At 33.8% G+C, this 20813-nt stretch overlaps 2 protein-coding genes across 6 annotated transcripts; one reads left to right on the top strand and one right to left on the bottom strand.

The window, feature by feature from the left end:
* Positions 1–11387, top strand: LOC148279379 (JNK1/MAPK8-associated membrane protein). Of its 2 annotated transcripts, none has more exons than XM_088230060.1 (5): positions 1–129; positions 4155–4396; positions 4991–5203; positions 6843–7012; positions 8924–11387. In XM_088230060.1, the coding sequence occupies exons 2-5, from the start codon at positions 4164–4166 to the stop codon at positions 9214–9216; spliced, it is 909 nt and encodes a 302-aa protein (XP_088086186.1). In that variant the 5' UTR covers positions 1–129; positions 4155–4163; the 3' UTR covers positions 9217–11387. The 2 variants fall into 2 exon arrangements, with proteins under 2 accessions (XP_088086186.1, XP_088086185.1); XM_088230059.1 differs by having other exon boundaries at positions 4152–4396.
* A 3147-nt stretch (positions 11388–14534) lies between these two features.
* Positions 14535–20516, bottom strand: LOC148279378 (gametocyte-specific factor 1 homolog). 4 transcript variants are annotated; one of them, XM_088230063.1, is made up of 5 exons: positions 20248–20516; positions 19733–19926; positions 19102–19272; positions 17843–17974; positions 14535–15858 (listed from the first exon to the last, which is right to left on the bottom strand). In XM_088230063.1, exons 2-5 carry the CDS (start codon positions 19778–19780, stop codon positions 15721–15723), a joined length of 489 nt encoding a protein of 162 aa, XP_088086189.1. In that variant the 5' UTR covers positions 19781–19926; positions 20248–20516; the 3' UTR covers positions 14535–15720. The 4 variants fall into 4 exon arrangements, with proteins under 4 accessions (XP_088086189.1, XP_088086187.1, XP_088086190.1 ...); XM_088230061.1 differs by having other exon boundaries at positions 14695–15858; positions 20243–20494; XM_088230064.1 differs by having other exon boundaries at positions 14695–15858; positions 19733–19966; positions 20248–20490.
* Positions 20517–20813: the final 297 nt, after the last annotated feature.

The following is a 20813-nucleotide window of genomic DNA, read 5'->3' as shown; positions in this document are numbered from 1 at the left end:
ATGCATTATCTGAATTTTCTCATGACAGCTGTCATTCGTAAAACAACATTCAGAATTTTGCAGTGGATCGTAGTATTTATTTACTCACCATAAAAATAAACAACTAACCTGAAATACTAAAGTTGAGTTGTAAGTAATTTGATCTTAATGTTATTCAGAATTCTGTTTTTATTTGTATAAGACTGTCAACAAAAATTCGTATATATTTTGTGTTGTTAAATGATAGACTCTCTCAAATTACCGCTCAAGAACTTCGCAATTTATGATATTACACAATGTATGTCTAGTTGGAGGCAGGTTGGAGGGTCAATGTTTAAATTGATTCTGTCATATAGGTTTTTAAGATACTAACTGTCTTGTATTTTACAGGGCGACTCATTTTTTAGCCGCCATTTTGGCCGTGTCCTGTTGCTCTAATAGAGAAGTCATAGAATTAAGAAAAGTCTAGAAACCGCATACGCACATCAAACAGAAGGCGACTCAACTACTCATAAATGAGTAGGTTTACGTTTTGACCCATTAGTTTCTTTATAGACGTCGCTCAGTACGCAACTCCTGATTTGAATTGAACTATGCCGTGTTGTGTCCTTTTAAAATGCAGAAATACTGCTAGGATCTTAAAGAAACAGGATGCAATCACATTTCATGTGTAATTATCAAATGAATGTGTATATAACAAATGCATTACTTAAAAATTGAATTATTTTTCCATCTGTCGATTGTCGAAGAAACAAAATGGGAATTTCGTTAGTGTTGCCAGGGTAGTAATTTTTTTTACCCTACTTTGCTCATCTAATGAGAGAACTAATTAAAATTGAATCTCGGATTAAACAACGCCGTGGTGGACATTTGACCGATATTATCTTTAAAACATCAAATATTATTTAACATGATATAAAAATATCAGTTTTATGTAAAATAAAATTTGTTTTTTTATTTTAAGTTCAAAGTTCACTAATTCGATTACTCTTATTAAATGTCCCTTTACTTATCTACTCTGTTGTGTTAATCAATGTTTCCGCGTGCCCAATAAAATTTTAGAGAAACCTAACAAATTGTTTTTTTTTAACTTACGTTTGTGTTATTATATATATTTTTTCCCATCTGGCGACATTACGCGGCGACTTCACGCATACGCGCGGCAAAAGTGGGGGGTTTTTTGGACACAGTTCAATGTATATAAATATGATTCTACGCTTCTTCTGGACTATTCTTATTTCTATGATTCAGGGCATATAAATGAAATAATGAGATTACTGCGTCAACTGACATATTTTTCAGATGATGAGATTTTTTTCAACAGATCTTTTTTCTAATATGTCAAAGTAAAGATTTTCACAAGAAATGACAAAATTTTCTTGTCACAGTATTGCCCGAATTTTAAAATGCCTGTCTCAGAGCGATGTCGGCCGCACGCCTGTCAAAACCTGAAAATGCCTGTCCAATGGTAACCCCACCTCCTGAACATTTTGATAAATGGTTCATCCGCGCTATTTATTTATACTTTTACAATGCCTGTATTATTTTTTTTATTCAGAATAATGTTCTCCCTCACTGGGGTGTCCCATGCTGAGGGAAACATTTTACAATCAGTAAAACATGCCCTAAATTAGTTATTTAACAAAGTTAACATAATAATAAAATAAAAACATAATTAATCTAACTAACCTAATTATCATTAACATAATAAGAAATATAAACTTACATAGATGATACAATAAACATGGTGTCCCGTATTTTTACCCTAAATCCTGTATTCAATAATTTACATCAATTATTGGAAAGCTAATTTAATAAAGTCCAATTAGAGGCTTTCTCGTTTACATAAATTATCAAATAATGATGATATATCATGTAAAATAAGTCATGGTACACAACTTGTATTATTATGAATATGTAAATATAATTTATATTATCTGACGGTTCAGTGTATTCTTATTACGTATATATATATATAATTTTATTTTCAATTTCTTTTATTCAGGAAACATACAGTACAATTACATAGTTTATAGTATACAAAGTTCTTTAACTTTAATGGACCAGTGAAGTTTCCATATTATGTTTTATTTTATTTTTTCAATTACAATAATATTATAAGGAAAAAAAATATAAATGGAAGTAGTTTAAAAATTAAAATCAAAGTAAAAAAGTTATTTCAAAAGTTTCTAGTTAGTATTGACAGAAATGTAAATAATATTAAAAATTAGAAAATAACTTACATGCTCAAATGAAAAAAAAACATTTTCAAAATGGAAAAATATAAATATACATATTTTAAGGAATTCAAAAACGAACAGACGAGAAGCAACTATAAAAGACAATAAGTTTAAGTTAATTCAAAAAACATCTTTAAAATAATGACATGTTATAGTTAGAAAAGCAATATGTTATTTTTAAAAGCAATCCTAAAAGTAATAGGTAGTTTAAAAGTATAAAAACATGCAGAGCGCAGTAGAGAAAAAAAGAAAGATTTAAAATTTGAAAAAGCAATATTAAGAGAAGATTTTAAACTAAAGGTAGTTAATAAAAAATATTAAAACAATATCAACAGTAATATAAATTTCAATAAAGGAATTTAATTAAAAATAACAATATTAAAGTATGTAATACGTAATGTGATGTAAGAGAAAAGGGGTAAGTACTTTTTATAATAAGATCAACGGGAGTTTTATTCAAAGGTTTTCGATACACCGTTTTTAAATAATTGTAATCCTGTATGATAGAATTCTATATGTTTGAAAAAGCTGTTTAAAGTTGAACAAGATCTATGTAAAAAATGAATTCTGACAATAGTTCGTATTGACATTAGGTATTCGAAAGGTTGGGTGATTCCGTAGGGCGCGTGATGGACATTTATTTTGAATTTTATTTAGGAGCTGGGACGAATCGGCTAGACTGTTTATAATTTTATAAAGGAAAGTGAGGTCGATGAATGCAGCACATTATATTATATACCCTACATACAATGCAGCACATGTGTATAAGGGTTCCGGATTCAAGGCACTACATCATAAATGGATTATTACACATATTGCACACATTAGCGTGTATAAGAGTTAATGGGGGATTTACATCTTGGTTTGCGATCTCAAAAGGCGTGAAACAGGGATGTGTAATGTCACCATGGTTGTTTAATCTATACATGGACAACTGTATGAAAGAGATAGAATGTATGGGTATTGGAGCAAAAATGGATAATTTTTCAGTAAGCTGCTTGTTGTATGCTGACGATGCAGTTCTGTTAGCAAGCAGCAAGGCTGATTTGCAGCAAATAGTCTCTAGAATGTATGATGTATGCCTGGAGAGCGAATTGGCGATGAACGAAAGTAAGTCAAAAGTGATGGTATTTGAAAGGGATAGTGAGGTTACTGACTGCGTAATAAATGTAAACAACGAATGTCTCGAGCAAGTAGAAGAATTTGTGTACCTGGGAAGCATGTTTTCAAGAGATGGAAGAGTAGAAAAAGATGTTGAAAGAAGAGTGAATGCGGGCAACAAAATGAACGGAGCACTAAGCACAGTAATTTCTAATAAAAATATGTCAATCGAAGCTAAACTGGCAGTGCACAACGGAGTTTTAGTCCCAACACTTATGTATGGAAGTGAAACATGGAACTGGCAGAGGAAGGATGAAAGCCGAGTGAACGCGGTTGAAATGCGATCTCTTAGACGAATGTGTGGGAAATCAATGTATGACAGGGTTACGAATGATGAAATCAGGAGAGAGTGTAAATCTGAGACAAGTATAATTGATAAGATTAAAAAAGGGTCTCTGAGATGGTTTGGTCACGTAGAACGAATGGACGATGAGAGAATGGTAAAACAAGTATATATGGCAAAAATGAACGGCAACGTTAGACGAGGACGACCAAGGAAGACGTGGCATGATCAGATAAACCAAAATCTTAAGTCTGGTCATGTCAAAAGCAGACAGAACCGAAGGGCATGTATGACAAGATGTATGAATGTGGAAGAGGCTAGGAGTGTATGCCAGGATAGACGTGTGTGGCGGTCCATTCTCTCTGCCTACCCCTACGGGGAAATGGCGTGATGGTAGTAGTAGTAGTAGTAGTTGCACACATTTGTACTACAAAAAGGATCGGTAACCCTAGATACAAGTTTGAATAAGGCTGTGTTATTTGATTTAGCAGTGCGATGCGATGACGCTCGGTCCCACCTGCCCTGGCCTCTACTGCGGCCGGACCCAGTCTGACGATGGGGCGTGGGGGGAGTGTGGAGCCTGCCCTCGGGGGTCCAGAGCCAACTTCACGGGGCACTGCCTCCCGTGCGACGGAGAGCTGCTGCTGTACGACTGGCTGTACCTGGGCTTCATGGCGCTCCTGCCTCTTGTCCTGCACTGGTTCTTTATAGACATCGTCTATAAAAGACAAACGTTGGTTTGCCGAATTATTTGTTCATTTATGATATTTTTGACTTTTATAAAACTGAACGAACTTACAGATCAGAAGTCAGATATTCAAACTTCCGCTCTACCGCAACTTGGCTCTATTGGCAATTTTTCTAGCACAGTTATTTATGACATTTTACATTAGTATTCATAGAATACAAGACTTACGTACGTCTCTTATTTTTTTTAAATGATGTCATTTCGTCGTTCGGCCAATCTACTAAATCAACCTTATTCAGGAGACAGTAAAAACTGTTTTTAAAATCAAATCTAGCACAATAATTTTTCTTCAGAAAGTTCGCCTACTATTGGTCCCACACTTATCGTATGATTAGGGAACACCCATCCAATAAGAGTTAAAAACCCCCCCTTATGAAAATGTATTTTTTGTCAAAATTGTAGATTGGCGGTAATGCACGCCGACCGACGATATGTTGCTATAATAGGCATAAATGAAGTGATAAAATACAATAAAAAGTTTGATTGTTAATAAGAATAGTAAACCTTTAGGCATAGGAAGTTGTAATGAAATTCCATATGAGCAACTCATTTATTATATGAAAAAATATATATTTCTAGTTTCAACCGGCAGCTAGTTGCCATGCACCTGTGCGCTCTCCTTGAAGTAGGCCTGGCTTCCATAGTATCCCTGCTGCTGGTAGATCCTGTGGGATCCCTTAATGTCCGCTCGTGTCACACGCTGGGTCTGGCGGACTGGTACACCCTGTTGCATAACCCTTCGCCCGACTATAAAGACACGCTTCACTGCACCCAGGAGGCAGTATATCCTCTGTGAGTATACTACACTTGACATAGTAATGAATTTTTAAGTGCTGTATCATTTCTTTCTGCATTGAATTTGATTTGGCGAAATGAGAACTAGTAGTCAGTGAGGACATTTAAACAACAATATTTTGAGTTTGTCCAAATGTTTGTAGACAAAGAATGGATTTCACCCCCTAGGGATTGTTGATCAAACCAACTCCAAAAAGTATAAAAATTGAAAAGTATTTTCAGGCATTTCCTAGTAGGTGAAATAATTCAGTCAGATGAATCTCACCCACATCAATAAAGATTTCAGCTCTTTAACTTTACAAAAAATCAACGGATGGAAGTATTTATGAAATGAGCATGTTCAAACATAGGCAAAAATGATGAATGTGGCCACTAAACCAGCCCATGACAGGTCATAAGCTCTGTAAATGCCTAGACATCCATATTTCTTTCTCTAAAATGTTCTCAATCTCTGTTGTAATGTGTAATATTTAAGATTTAATATATTTAGTGTTAAATATTTAAAAGATTTAAAGCATTAACTTTGTGTCTTTAATAACATAAAAATTTTTGTGTTAGTTTAGTTCTTAAGCCTTGACAATGGAGCTGTCATGTTCTGAAACCGGTCGGCATATTCAATTTATTTAGTGTTCAACGTAATTATATTATTTAACAAGGAAAACGACAAAGTTAGTAACATTACTTTCATTTATTTTTAATGTAAAACGCAAGGAGAGTGATTTGCTGATAAATGTTGATAAATCAAATGTAATGTTTTTTGAAAGGGATGAAAGTATGACTAAATGTGAAATCACTGTAAATTATACTGAAACAGATAGAGGAATTCGTGTACCTTAGAAGTATGTTTACTAGGGATGGAAAGACTGAAAAAGATGTTAAAAGGAGGGTGAGTGCCGGGAACAGGGTGAACAGTGCACTAAAATCATCCTTGGCAAATAAATGTTTGTCACAGGAGGCAAAATTATCAGTTCACTATGGAGTCCTAGTGCCAACCCTTATGTATGGGAGTGAGATAAGGAATTGGACAAACAAGGATGAAAATATACGGAATGCTGTCGAAATACGATCTCTCAGATGAATGTGTGGTAAAACTATGTATGATAGGTGTACAAATGTCAAAAATTATGCATTATGTTAGGCTGAAACAAGCATTATTGACAAAATCAAGTAAGGAGTATTGCGTTCGTTCGGACATGTAGTGCAAATGGACGACGAAAGACAGCTATATAGATTTGCGATGCGAATGTTGATGGACGCAGAAAATGAAAAAGACCAAGAAAGAATCGGGTTGTGGTCCCCCGTGGCTAGTGTTGCGGTCTCACTGATCCATTTTCTAATAGTGAGTTATTTACAACTTGTTTAAAATGACCACCAAAATTTAAAGGTTAAATTATAAGAATGCTCATATTTATTTAATAAAAAAAAAAAGTATGGCATGAGAAAATTCAGCAAATACTTCTTTATGTCAAAAGTTGGAATAATCGGTGTGCGTGTATGAGAAGACGTATGAATGTAGAGAAAGCGAGGTCTGTATGCAAAGACAGAGTGCCTCTGGGAAACGGAGTGACGATTTGTTTGTTTAAAGGTAATATTATTAATGATATTAATAATAATAGCAGAATGTATCTACTTCCAGGTACACTCTGATACTGATTATGTACACACTGTGTATCGCTCTTCTTCTACTAGTGCGGTGTGCCGTATTCACCTCGATACTTCCCCAATGCTCCCTCCTGGCCGTATACTGCGGGCTGTACTTCCTGCCCGTGTTGATATTGCTTCACGCCGTGGCCGCAGGATTGATTTGTAAGTATTCAATTGTTACTATTAACAATGAGGAAGTTCAGCGCCTAGGGAAAATGTTTTCTTACCCGCGGTAAAAATTAGAGGATTTAATTGTACGGCAAAGTTTCTCAAAAATATATGAAACCCACGCACACATAGCAGAAGCCATATTTCATATGAAGGCAACAGCGAGGGCGGCACCTGACGAGAATCTATAGTGGACCATCTGGAAGACATATTGTACCAGCGAAGACCAGCCACCAGAACACAGAAGAAAGCACGGAAAGATGACATGCGAAAATGTATAAATAAAAATGAACTACTTTGAAATGTCGCAAGTTCTTGTGACCTTATTTAAAATTAAATTATGTAAATTTTACCACATAAGAGTTTAATATACATATTATAACACAACTAGTTTCAGGTATTCTGAATTACCCATGATCAGGTAACTAAACTAAAATATATCCACAGATTAGTACTTAGGTCCTGATAGGGTCGGGTGGAAGGGGCAAGGCAATGTGTGGTGGGGGGGGGGGGTTTCTTAATTATGGGGGAATATATTATTATTAATTAAAGTTTTCTCTGAATTAAATTTTTTTTGTCTTTCAATATTTTAATGAATACATTATAACACCTTTATTTTTGACAGAATGTAAAAGTTTAATTTTACGGGAAAGAAAAAAATGGTTTGTATCCATAATATGATTTGCAAATTTAGAAAAACTAGCGCTAGAAAGTCCACGGCGGTGTTCGTTAACTCTAATTTTTAATTTTTTTGCAGTTTTGTCGATATATTATGTACTATTACAATCCCCACGCGTAATTTCATACACACTACTTTTTTCTAAAAGTTCTATTTTTGATTTGGAGTTATCAAGTATTTTCCCTAAATTGTTGTTTGTATAGAACGCGGGTTGGATATTGGGGGGTTAGAATTTACTAATATTTAAAGATATTGAACCGGTGAATAGAATTTTCTTCTATGATTTACTTTCAGTTTTTATTTGCAGAATACAAGTATTTTTCGATGAATTTATTTTTATTCTTTAACATTTTTTCTTTTGAGTCACAATCATATCCATTGTTAGCTATTTCTTTTGTTATATTTAATTCGCGATTATAGTTGGTTTTATGTAGGTTTTTTATTAGGCAAGGCGGCTAAAATTAGGTTTAGTGACTTTTGCTTGTTTATATATATCTGGACTATGCAAGCTATATAAGTTAGTGAAAGGAAGGAAATAGTAGAAATAATTATTATAGTGTGGTTAAAAATGAGTTTTTATTTAAAGAAATATTTCTTAACATGTTTTTTTTATTTTTTTAAAATAATATAAAGTCATACAGTAAAAAATAAATCATTCAGATTTACGCAAATTTTTCCTTATAACTTTAGTGACGTTAACCTCTTAAAGAACACAATTTTTTGCTTCAAATGGCACATTTAACTCAAAACTGTCATTTTTAAGGTTAGTAAATTTTGCCTGAACGGCGACGATATTATATAGGAAGGGAAATAGGCTCACCAGAAAGACGAAATAGGAGCATATCAGCTGATAGCTCCGTGCCCCTACTTAAATAACAGTAGCAATATTTTTTGCTCTATTGTAAAATAGGCTTTTTGTCAATTGACTTTAACTTTGCATTTTGATTTTGATCAATGGGAGGCCATTGATGATGCTTGTCGTCATTTGCCCCATGGGGGTTGTATGGGACGGTTGGGTGTGATATTGGAAAGCCTAATTGAACTAACTTGGTCAAACCATAAATCACATGGAATCTGTACTTAAGAACATAGTTAAATTCACATAAGTATTAAAAATGTGGAAAAACGGCTATTCGTTATAAAAAATAAAGAAAATGAAATAAATAAACGTGATTTTATGTTTTCAAGATAGAATGGTTTGGTACAAGAATTATATCTCATTTCAGATTACTCCTATCCGTACATCATAATAATCCTCTCGATGATGTCTTCCGCTTCCCACTTCTCCGTGAAGACAGACCAGTCCGCCATGTCCATGCTCATGTCCTCGCTGACAGAAGTGCGCAACATCGTCATCTTGGTCGGCCACTGGCTGCTTCACGCCTATGGAATAGTCTCCATCACCGGCTTCAAGGATCCTGTCTTCCACGGATCACTCCTCACTCTTGTTCCCGCCCCGGCTGCCTTTTACATACTAACCTCGCGGTTTACAGATCCTATGAAAATTCATAATGAGTGATGAAGTTTATCCAAAAGTTTGTGGAGAAAAATACTGGATTTAAATCTAAACACTGTAACTAGCCCTAGGAGCAAAAATTAGAAAATTGTTTTCAGACATCGACTAGAATGTGAAATAATTCAGATGAATCTCTTCACAGCGATAAAGGTTTCAGCTCTTGTACTTCACTAAAATCAACAGAAGAAGAAATATGGTTGTTCAAACATAGGCAAAATGGTGAATGTTACAGTGTGTAAACGCCTAGACCTCCGTATTTCCTTCTCTAGAATATTCTCCATCTCTGTTGTAATTTATAAATTTGATAAATTAATTACTTTGATTTCAATAACTAATTACCATAAATATGCCAGCTGATTTTGGAACTAATATACCTTTGTGTAGGCATAAAATGACATGATTTACAGCTGTACAAGCCGAGAGATTAGTTTCAAAGTCAATGACCCTATCTATGAACAGATTGTGTACACCAGTAGTATCATAAAGAATATTTAGTTTCTATTTAGACAAAAATTATTTGAAAAAATTGAGTACTCATCTCATGAATTTTGCCTAGTAAGTCAGAATTTCACAACTATTTTTTTATTTGAAAGAATAAGAAATATTGGCCATATATTGGTTTGTACACTGTATTTCTTTGTTCATAGTGAATCACAAAACTTGTGATATCTGATCTGCAAAAAAAAACTTCAACATTTTCATAGAAACATCGGTTTATTTTGAAAATAAAAGATAGCAGGGGTGTGCGGTGAGGTTTTCGATTAGGGAAGCAGTCACTTGGTATAACTAGGTACACAGGTAAAATATATACCCACTACCAGCACAGTTATTCAAATTTAGTGCTTTGAAATTAACTAAAAAGCAATTTTATGCTTCAGCATAAGAGTTTATAGTTTAATAGTATAATAACCTTTGTGTTAACTGATAAGTGCTAAATTTGTTATAAAACAGTCACAATATATGAAAAATAAATGTAGATTGGTTTTATTACAATATTTTGAGTTTGTCCAAATGTTTGTATACAAAAGACTGGATTTCACCCCCCTAAGGATAATAATATGACGTTTATTTGTCTGCATTTGAAAAGAAAATCACGGACACAAAAAGATTTAGAAAGTGTGATCGTACTAATGTCGATGAAGCACTGCTCCAACAGTTTTGTATCCAAAGAAACGCAGGATTTTCCATCGATGGACCAATATTAAAGAAGCAAACGTAAAAGTTCGCAAAACAATTAGGAAACGACGATTTTAAATGTAATAATGTCTTCGTATGATAGGTATGTTTGTAAGCATTTATTATAATTTTCCAAAAAAATTTTTTTAATTTTCTGTATGAATTATATGTACACATAAGTATTTACTTGTTTACTTAGTGACAATGTGCAATATCGATTGTTTAAAAAAAACCTTTCTCTGGTGTAAAGAGTAACGCTTATAACGAGCAAATTCAATCGGTCCCATCTTCCTCCTAATAACCAAGTTGGACTGTATTCTACATTTCATGTCAACCGTGTCGGGAATCGAACCCGAGGCCTCTCACATGGTAGGCAAATGCGCTGACCACTACAATTATTACAATAACTAAAACATTTGTAGGTATTCCTAAAAATAAGAAATATTTATGTTTACCGTACCTATATAAATATAATCAAAATAGAGTTTATTCTTTAGCACCAGTCAAAGTAGTGAATGAGAAGTTCAGTGTCTTATTTTTATCTGTTAATTTTTGTTTATACATGAATATCGTATTATCAGAGCCATGATTTTTTAAAGTTTTGTATTTCTGAAATAACTCCGCGTGTGATGTCCGAGGTTCTTCTCTGTCAGTTCTTCAGATTGGTTTGTTTACGGTAAGCAAACCGGAAATCCTTCACAGCTCTCATATCATTGGTTGGTTCATATGAACCAGTGATGTCGTTCAAAGTAGTGCGTTTTTAAGAAAATATATTTTTATTTTACTTTTCTCCGCAGAAAATTGAGGAAAACATCCCCACGGATGCATTATGTTTATTAAGAAAGTTGATAATATAGTAAATAAAAAGTCAGGTAGTCTATCAAAATTTTATTGATACATAAACCATCTTAAAACAATTTTATGAAATACATGGCTATTTACATTCTGTAATTATTACTGTTAATAAAATTTTGGGTACACAGATTTCTGAAGCTAAACAACATTGTTTTTTTTAAACTTTACATATGAATAAACGATAACATTTTACTTACAAAATATGAAGAAAATGAATCAAATCTAGCGATAATGTAGTAGGAATAAGCTTTCAAAATGAGAAAGGATGGTTCACAAATGGAGCGGAATGTACTGCAGCGATGGCTATGTTTACATGGTATCAGGGTTTACTCTAACAATACAAACATATTTTAAGTAATAATAAGCAAACTTAAGACTAGATCATTAAATTACATCTTAACTTACAAATAAGCACAGCCTTATTTTTCATCCATTTGCAGTAATCGGCAAAGCCACAGGGGCTGAGGCGCTTTGTGGAACATGCGGTGAGTATTTCTTACTTGTGCGGTGTGTTTTTAAAGTAAAATAAAAAAAAACCTTTAAAAAATATTGTAAAATGGAAATCAAGTTGTGGTAGAAGACCTGGCAAACCTCAGAACTCTTATCTTCCCCTTAAGACTCATTTGGATTTATAAGCATAAATTAATTTATCAAAAACATAGATAAATTATATGAGTCACCCATTTCCAAAATTTATCTTGTCCAGTTTTAATAAAAAATTAACTGAGAATGTCATTTTATGACTTATTAAAGGGGGACTAAATCTTCAACAAAAATTTCAAAAACTAGTATTAATAAAAATGGCAGAAAAACATTATTCAATTCCAAAATGCATCTTGTCTGTCATCCAGATAATATAGTCCGGTCAATCATGTAACTCATGCAAACATTACAGATTTGCTTACTCTTTGTTGTAAAAAATAATCAAATAAACACAGTTACATTTTCTCCCCTTAAAACCGTTGAATTTTGAACACAATTCATTTTGTCCCTTTAAAACTATTCCAAAGTGCCATAAAACATTTACAAAAGTCATCATGTCCATAAAACAGTTATTAAAGTCACCTTGTCCATATATCTTTAAATAATTAAAAAACTATATAACATATTTTACAAATATTGTTTTTTTCATTAACGTTCTATTTAATTCAATTTAGTTAGATTAATAAAAAATATATATATATAATACAGAGGTCTAAACATATTTTCTGTGAACATCTCGAAACAAAGCAGGATGCACAAGGTGAACTTTGGAAATGGGACTCTCGACTGTATTCAGCAATACCTCCCAGTCGAAACAAATTCAAAATATCTATTTGTTATGTATTGGGTCAATAACTTAAAAACAACACTTGTAGCAAATCATTGACACATATGTATGTCATTTTGAAGCCCTTTTCATAAGCTGTCAAAATCAGTCAACAGTGTTTGATTTGCTTGTGGGCATCATTTTTTTTTTCAATCATGGAAAAATTTAAAAATTGGTGAAAAACAGCATTTCCGGGAAGTTTTGCTGAGTCACTTAGAAAAGTGTTACAGAAGCAAAGAAAACTGCAGCCGAAAGTCATCGTTTGCTCGTGGAATTGTATGGCGAACATGCTCTTGCGAAGTCAGTGTTTCGAGTGGTTTCAATGCTTTAAAAGTTGCAGTTTTGACAAAGACGAAGAGCAACCCGGACAGCCGAAAAAGTTTGAAGATGAAGACCGGAAGGGAGTTGTGTATTATGAACTTCTTAAACCGGGTGAAACCATTACTGGAGAGCTGTACTGACAACAACTGATTCGTTTAAAGAGCGCATTGGAGGGAAAACGGCCAGAATGGGAGACCAGACACGATACATTGATTTTCCAACATGACAATGCTCGGCCACATGTTGCTCAACCCGTTAAAAACTATTTGGAGAATAGCAGATGAGAAATTCTGCCCCACCCGCCATATAGTCCAGACTTGGCGCCTTCTGACTTCCATTTGTTTCGGGTGATGCAGAATACGTTTAACTTCAGTCCAAGGCATCAAAAATTGTCTCGATTCGCTCTTTGATTCAAAAGATGACCGGTTTTTTGGGAATGGCATCCACAAATTGCCAGAAAGGTGGGAAAGTATTGTAACTTCCGTTGGACAATACTTTTTTAATAGTTTTTAAGTTATAGACCCAATATCTTTATACCCTTTGATACATTGACGATTATTTCACATTTAAATTGACAGAACATGTTGTAGAAGATAGCGTTGAAGTTTTAAATTAAAATCTTTATTGATAACACAGAACGTAATAACTTAACGGGTAATTTCTTGAAAACATCCTAAGCCTTAATAATAATTCATATGAACACATTTTAGAACACTTACATTACATGCTAGATATGGTTTCAATTTTTAGAAATTAGCTTAATTAAGGTGTAAGCATAAAAATTTGATAAACTACACAATGTTCACTTTAACATGTTGAACCTGAGAAACAATACCCTTGGGAATTATACAATAGTGAATTTTATTTATTTATACAATAAATGCTTTGTTCTGAAAATAATTTAAGAAATGAAAACATGCTTTACTATAAAAGTATCGCTTTAGATAACTTGTTACGTGTTGCAATCGAGGGACATAATAACGTGGGTATACTGACAAAAAACGTTTGTAAAAACGAAAATATGCGGATTTGACTTAATGATGCAGTTTTTAAGATGCAGCACTACAAACTGACAAAATACACTAAGTCATATTAAATTTCATATATCTGTCCGGGTATTCTATTCAGGCTAAAGGCTTCAAATAACTTAATGTTAATTAATATAAAATTAAGAAACGGAAAAAATAAAAACATGTTCATAAATGAGCACTTAACATCTTACGATATTTAAATAAGATATAAGAGTAAAATTGGAACAAAACTTAAATACTTGAATTCTCAAAACAGTTTTTTGCCAGTATGCCCACAATATGTACTACAATACAGTGATCATGTTTTGTCTATCAATATGAAGACTATAATTTTTATTCGTTAAGAAAAGATAACGAAATATTGAGAGCTTTGATGATATTATTTTGTAGTCCAGATTCGGTATTATTGCTAAGAAGGACTAAGCTAAGTTTTGATTATTAATATGTGGATATTTAGCCAATCGTTATGTAATGTGTTATGTATCAATTAATTTTAAAAACTCTTACATAGTATAAAGGTGATAAAATAGAATTCGTAATAGTCAAAGAATAAAATTAAACAGTCCAGATTCAAAATTGTAATCCTATACAATGTTACCGGGAAAATACAACTAAAGAAATTATAAATATATGCGTAATCAAAAATGAACTTTATTTAATCATGGTTCAGTTTCGATATTAATACTTGGTGCATGGAACATGCTCAAATATTTACATGCTGCTGTAACTATTCTGAAATAATATCATTTTTTATGTTTTTTACATTAATATTTTGTTTTACCGTTACATCTTTGTAAATAATTATAAATCATTGAAAACGCATTGCCAAATATAAAAAAATGGCAACAGTGGACAGACATAGAGAGTGATTAACCGCACTGTCTAATTACATTATGAGATTAAAATGTCTTAGTGGCTCCGATGACTCTCCTACATACCTTTTTTATACTTAATTTATTTGAATTATTTTACTTAGGAAGGAAAAATAAAAAAACTGGTGAAAGTACCGAAGACAGTTTCCAGTTTTGAGATTCAAAACATTAGATTAAAGGAAAGAACATAAGAAATTAGTACTAACTTCACGAGCTTATACAAATGTCCAGCGGCAGATTCCGATTTTGAATTTAAATAATATTCGATTGGGAAGTGCAGGAGAAGCAGGGGGGGTGTTTTGGTATCGTGAACGTTTCGGATCTGTCAGGCATTATGGAGCGTCGGGCAGGAGAGCAGCATTTTTACGCTATCGAGGTGTACCTAGCCAATGGCTTTTCGCTCAATACCGCGTTGAAGCAAGCACAAAACTTACGCCGCATTCGTAATATGTCATCGACTAAATTAATTGAAAACTGGGTAGCACGGTTTCGAGCTTCAGCAATAAACAAACCTGGTCCAAGACTACGAATGTGGCGTACCAACAGGGTAAAAAAAAGTACAAGAGAGATGTTGGAGCAATTATTGGTCGGAGAATCAATTGGGTGAAGGCCCCGGTCCTTAATTACAATGGGAAGGTAGGTATAAGATTTACCAATGTTCGGAGATAGTCAGCTCGAATTTTATTTTCTAAAATTGGAATATTTTTCTACAGTCTTCTGTTGCCTTCGTCGGTTACTTACCAATCATGTTTGGCACATAATTTCATAAAAATATTCCAATTTCATATGGAAAATAAGAGTTTACACCGATAAAATCTTTTACGTTCTCATTGTAATACAGGCCGGGGTGTTTGTAACTGAATGGAGGAAGCACAGAAGTAGGAAGTGGCATTTATGTCTGGCATATTCACTATTTGTGTTTGCCAGTATGTGGAGACGTAGTTTAGTTAGGATTCTGTCCATGAAGCTTTCTTTGCTCCATGCGGAACCTCCTCCTCTCAGCCGGTTGGGCGCCGCGAATTTTACGAACAATTTGTTTATTATTCATACTCAGACCCGGGTCGTACCCTGGAGCGGCCATCTGAAACAAAAACAAATTATAGAAAAAAAATCGCAAAAACAAATCGAGACGATTTATTCACTTCAAACCACACTAGCAGAGCCGGACCTACCGTAAGTTCAGTCGGCACAAAGAACCCAGACACTCGCTTAGAGGAGGGGGGAGAGTAATATTCTCGTACTCATTTCCGAATGTGTACATTCCCACCCCTTTTCAGTATGTGCTAGTATTCCCTTTAGATTCAGCGCTGCATACTGGCTCATAGTAAAACTTGTAGAGGACAATCTAAGATTCGAGAGTTCCACTTTAGTGTATATTAAACAGTGAAACACAAAGGTCCAAATTGACTAATATCACTTTCAAAATGTATTTATTTATTTAATAAACGCCCAGAGGGCTCTCACAATATACAGTTGAAAGTACATATAAAATATCATAGAAAATAACAAAAATAAACTCACAATTACACTTAACATGTAATTCATTTAAAAAAAAAAAGGAAATAAAGTGAATATGAATGGAGAAACACATTAAATAGGGGAGAATTGAGAGGATAGTCATTCGATGGATAGGACAGCTAATTCGATAGCAGCAGGAGTGGTGTGCAGCAAGTCCAACAGCTCAGCACAATTATTAGCTGTTGTGTGGATGCTCAATAGGGGAGGGGAGAATGGCGGGTAAAGTTTGACCTATTGTACTCACACTGGAACATGTGTCGGAGTCTGGTGGTCCTTGAGGGTACACGTAAGTTTATCAAGGACAGTCATTTTGGGCTATCTATTATGGCGCATACCACTTTGTGCATTAGAGTGAGGTCAGCAATTGTCCTTCTGGTGGAGAGCAATGGTAACCTCAACTCAGACATCAAAGTTTGGTAGCAAATTTAATTTATAGGTAAAAACTTCCGCTGAACTCTTTCCAAGTTAAAAGAGTTGCAGTTGTACAAAGGGCTCCAGACTGATGATGCATATTCCAGTTGTGATCGGACCAGAGCACAATGCAGAGATTTTACAGAAACTATGCTACTAAAATTAGTTGTATTCCGGATAATGAAGCCCAGCATCTGCATAGCCTTATTAGCAATTGCTATTCTATTGCGCATAAAGGTTAGCTTTTCATCAAAAGTTACCAAGTTACCCCAAGATCTCTGATTTGTGGGACAGTAGTTATTAAAGTGTCGTTAATTGAGTATGATGTTGGAATGAGGTTTCGTGAACGACAAAGACATGTGAAAACATTTAAAAACAAATGGTTGGATTCGCACCACTTAAGAAGTATATCGATGCTCCCTCGAACGTAAAGTATGTCATTTGTGCAATTTATTTCTCTAAATAGCTTCAAATCATCAGCATATAGCAAGAACTCTAAATTAAAAAATTGTGTGGGTATATATATATTATATACAATGTTATTATTAGAGAATACATAATAATATGTTTGTGTGCCCTATTTCGTGATACAAGATTGGGGTCATATTTAGATGCATGTAAATTATAAAGGGTTATTACATCTCTCACAATTATAGGACAACACACGGAGCAGATTATAACAACTAGAGGATAAACAGAGAGTACAGTGCAGTCACAGAAGATGGCGACATTTAACACTTGGCTTTTACTATTTAGCATTGTGTTTGTAATTTGGCAATTATTTTCAACATTGTAATATATTGTTCCGTCGGGCCACTGTTTAGCGCAGGTGAATAGTCAATAAGACACACGGCAGAAATCAGAAAAAAAGTACAAGTCACATTGACAAAAAAGCAATCAATAGAAATGATTAATGGCAATACTTAGGGTTGTTGCAGAGTAATATTAGCTCTCGACCAATGTTTTGGATACCACCTAAATAATCTTTTAAATCAACATTACGGAGTCCAAAAACAACCAACTCCAGTACATCAGATCAGATCAGATTAGCTCCCTGCAGTTTAGACATGAATCTTGTAAAGTAGGCAAGCCTAGGACCGCTCGACGCTAAGTAAGAGTTGGTTAACAGTATTTACCTCATCCCAGTTCTCCTCGCAGTCCGGTAATACTGGTACTGGTGGGAGATTCACCGCTACGGGGCGATTCTGCCCAACGTTAAACTTGTACTCGTCGAAAGCTCCCCTCTTGCTGCACACGAGGACGTGGTACTGTAATCAGTAGGGCGAGACACATCACTAAATCATTTTACGTATGCTTTTTCCTAAATTAAAAAGTTAAAATAGCGGGACCGAAAATAAATCAAAGTATTTTGACACCCTATTTTACAGTCAGTTTGTGTTGAGACACAGCGAAAAAACTTACTAAATTAATTAAGACTTGATTGTTTTAACAGAGAGGGAAAATATTGAGAGAGAATGGAATAAGGAAGCCAGGGCTTTTTTTTTAAAAACTGCTTTTAAATAAACAATGTTGAGACCGGTAATACTATTCATGAAGAATATTTGTCATAATTTTATTTGATCAAAAAATGAGGGCTATTTATAGACATTTTTTAATAAAAAATCTAAGTAATCCTACAAATCTGATAGTGAAAAATTACCTGAAAGGTGGAAAAAGGTTAAAGAAAACGATGAGCGTTATTTTGTAAGTTACTTTTTAAGTATTACTAGTATATAAAGCATCAACTTTTTGGTAAAACATTTGATTAAGTGTTAGTAAATAGTGGTATATAACCACTACCAACTTTTCTATGACTACCGGTTTTATCAAGACACTAAGATTACATAAACATGTAATTCCCACTACATACCTTCACCATAGTAGTATTTGCTCAAAAATATAAAACCATATGACATTAATGCCCAACACCGCCGTGCCACTGATTGCATGATTCTTTTTTAATGTTTGATTTTGTAGGAGACATTGTGATTAAGAGTAAATTTAATAATACGGAAATATTTCACATTGGGAAGGCTTTGAAAAATAATGCAGGGACATTATTCTGAAGCTATATAACAATAAAAAATGGCTACTAAAGTCATGCGTCCTGTCAACACGTCAGTTTAATCTTTTTTGGCAACTACTACTATGATAAAGGTGTATAGTGGTAATATCACACCGGTGTAATCAGTGTCCTGATGAAACCGGCAGACACAGAAAAGTCTATGAAGCAAATTGCGCAACATTTGATCATTTCCCTTGAATAATAGGAAAAATAACACGTAGCAAAATCTCCATTATTAACAAAATAGCAGTATTTTTTAACTTTCAGAACTAACAGATATTACCGGCGCAATGATTTGTAAAGTGGGTATTATAATAAAGCAAATGTTACCGCTAATTCTGGCTCGCTGACATAATGTGTCTCATCAAAAGGGCACGTGACTTTAGCTATCTTAGGGAATGCCTTTCGGCACTTTTCCAAGTGAAACTGGATACGTCCCTTTTCAATAGTATGGTCACTGTAATAGGGACACTGGATATAGGTTGCTGTATCATACAAATTCTGAAAAATATTATAAAAATTAGTATTATTATGTGCTTATGATATTTATTTATTTTATTTAAATAACTAATTAGTAACTAACCTAAAAACGTTTACATGACAGCGAGAGAGATAGCAATTGGACATAAGAGAATATGTCAAACAATTAGTTCTAAGAAACAATAAGACATTAGGGAACAGTAAAAATGGAAAAAAAAAAAAAAAAACAGGTAAATGCTTATTTACATTTTAGGAAATAGACCGATTTTTTTAAAGTACACGTTCATTTTTCATCATTTTTTGCTTCAATTTCGGCTGATTTTCGGTCATTGGATTAACTTATTACACTCTAGGGAAGACCGCGTAAAATGTGTTAAACTTTTACCACTAGTCTAATTTTATTTATAACTTTGTAGACGATACTTTTACTGAAAACTATTAATTCCTTAAACATATTTAAAAGATTTGAAAATATACTTACTATGACATTGCGTGGTCCACCGACGAAATCTGTCAACTTAAACTCCATTTTACTTCAAATTGCAGGCAGGATTTCTAGAAAGATCGAGTGCACCGGCACAGACGAAACTTCTTCGAAATTTTCGAGGACAGGTAAGGAATAGTCGAATAGAAAGTTCGAGCACCGTCGAGGGTTTTTCTCAAAATGCGAATAATCTGCAAATATTATTTTTCAATTAGGAAAACTAAGTCACGCCTGAAAGAAAAAAAAAGTTAATATCAGAGATTGTGTAGAACAAGTTGCTAAAGTGTTTTGCGCCGTGGTAGAAGCGAAAACTTTCACAAAGAATTTTGCGATTTGTAATCAAATGTCAGCTATGTTTTCACATGCGATATGTATACAAACAATACACTCGCTATTTACGATTGTATTTAGCTACGTTTTTATTTATATGGGTTTGAAAAGGGGTGACTCAGCATACTGAGAATTCAAACACTTGAAACATAAAACTAAGAAAAATGTATTTTCTACCTGACCTGCTGGTATCTGAAAATCTAATCAACGAATGCCAACGATTATTCGAACCCTTATGATGAATGTAAATTTGAATTTCAAATCCTCAATGACAAAACCAACAACGTCAATAACCACGATACTAGAGTATAATCACAGACTACAGATATCTTAGTATAATATATAATAGGATCACAGACTACAGATATAGGATTATATGCGACTCGCGACGAACAACAATCGCAGCTCGCAACACAGACTACAGTATCTGTTCGCAGCAGAGATTGCCAGAGATTAATAATTAATGGTGGAAGAATCGAATTAAAATAATCGAAATATTCGATTATTAAAAAGATCGAGACATTTCGAAATGCTTACAACTAATCGAGTTCACTCGTATTAATCGGAAAAATAATCGAGATATCTCGAGTGAATTCATTCGAAATGGTTTTCCGAGACAATCGAGAAATGAATGAGGAACTTCAGCCCTACGGGAAATTGGATACAAAATTTTTTTTCTTACGTGGGGTAAAAATTAGAGCATTAAATTGTAAGGCAAAGTTTCTTGAAAATGTACAGAAAAAATAAT

This window comes from Micrasema longulum, unplaced genomic scaffold, assembly GCF_059751315.1.
Source record: "Micrasema longulum isolate JH-2025_06_02 unplaced genomic scaffold, ASM5975131v1 h1tg000728l, whole genome shotgun sequence".
Taxonomy (NCBI): Eukaryota; Metazoa; Arthropoda; class Insecta; order Trichoptera; family Brachycentridae; genus Micrasema; species Micrasema longulum.
Note: the sequence above shows the minus strand (reverse complement) of the source record. Positions and strands in the feature narration are given on the sequence as shown.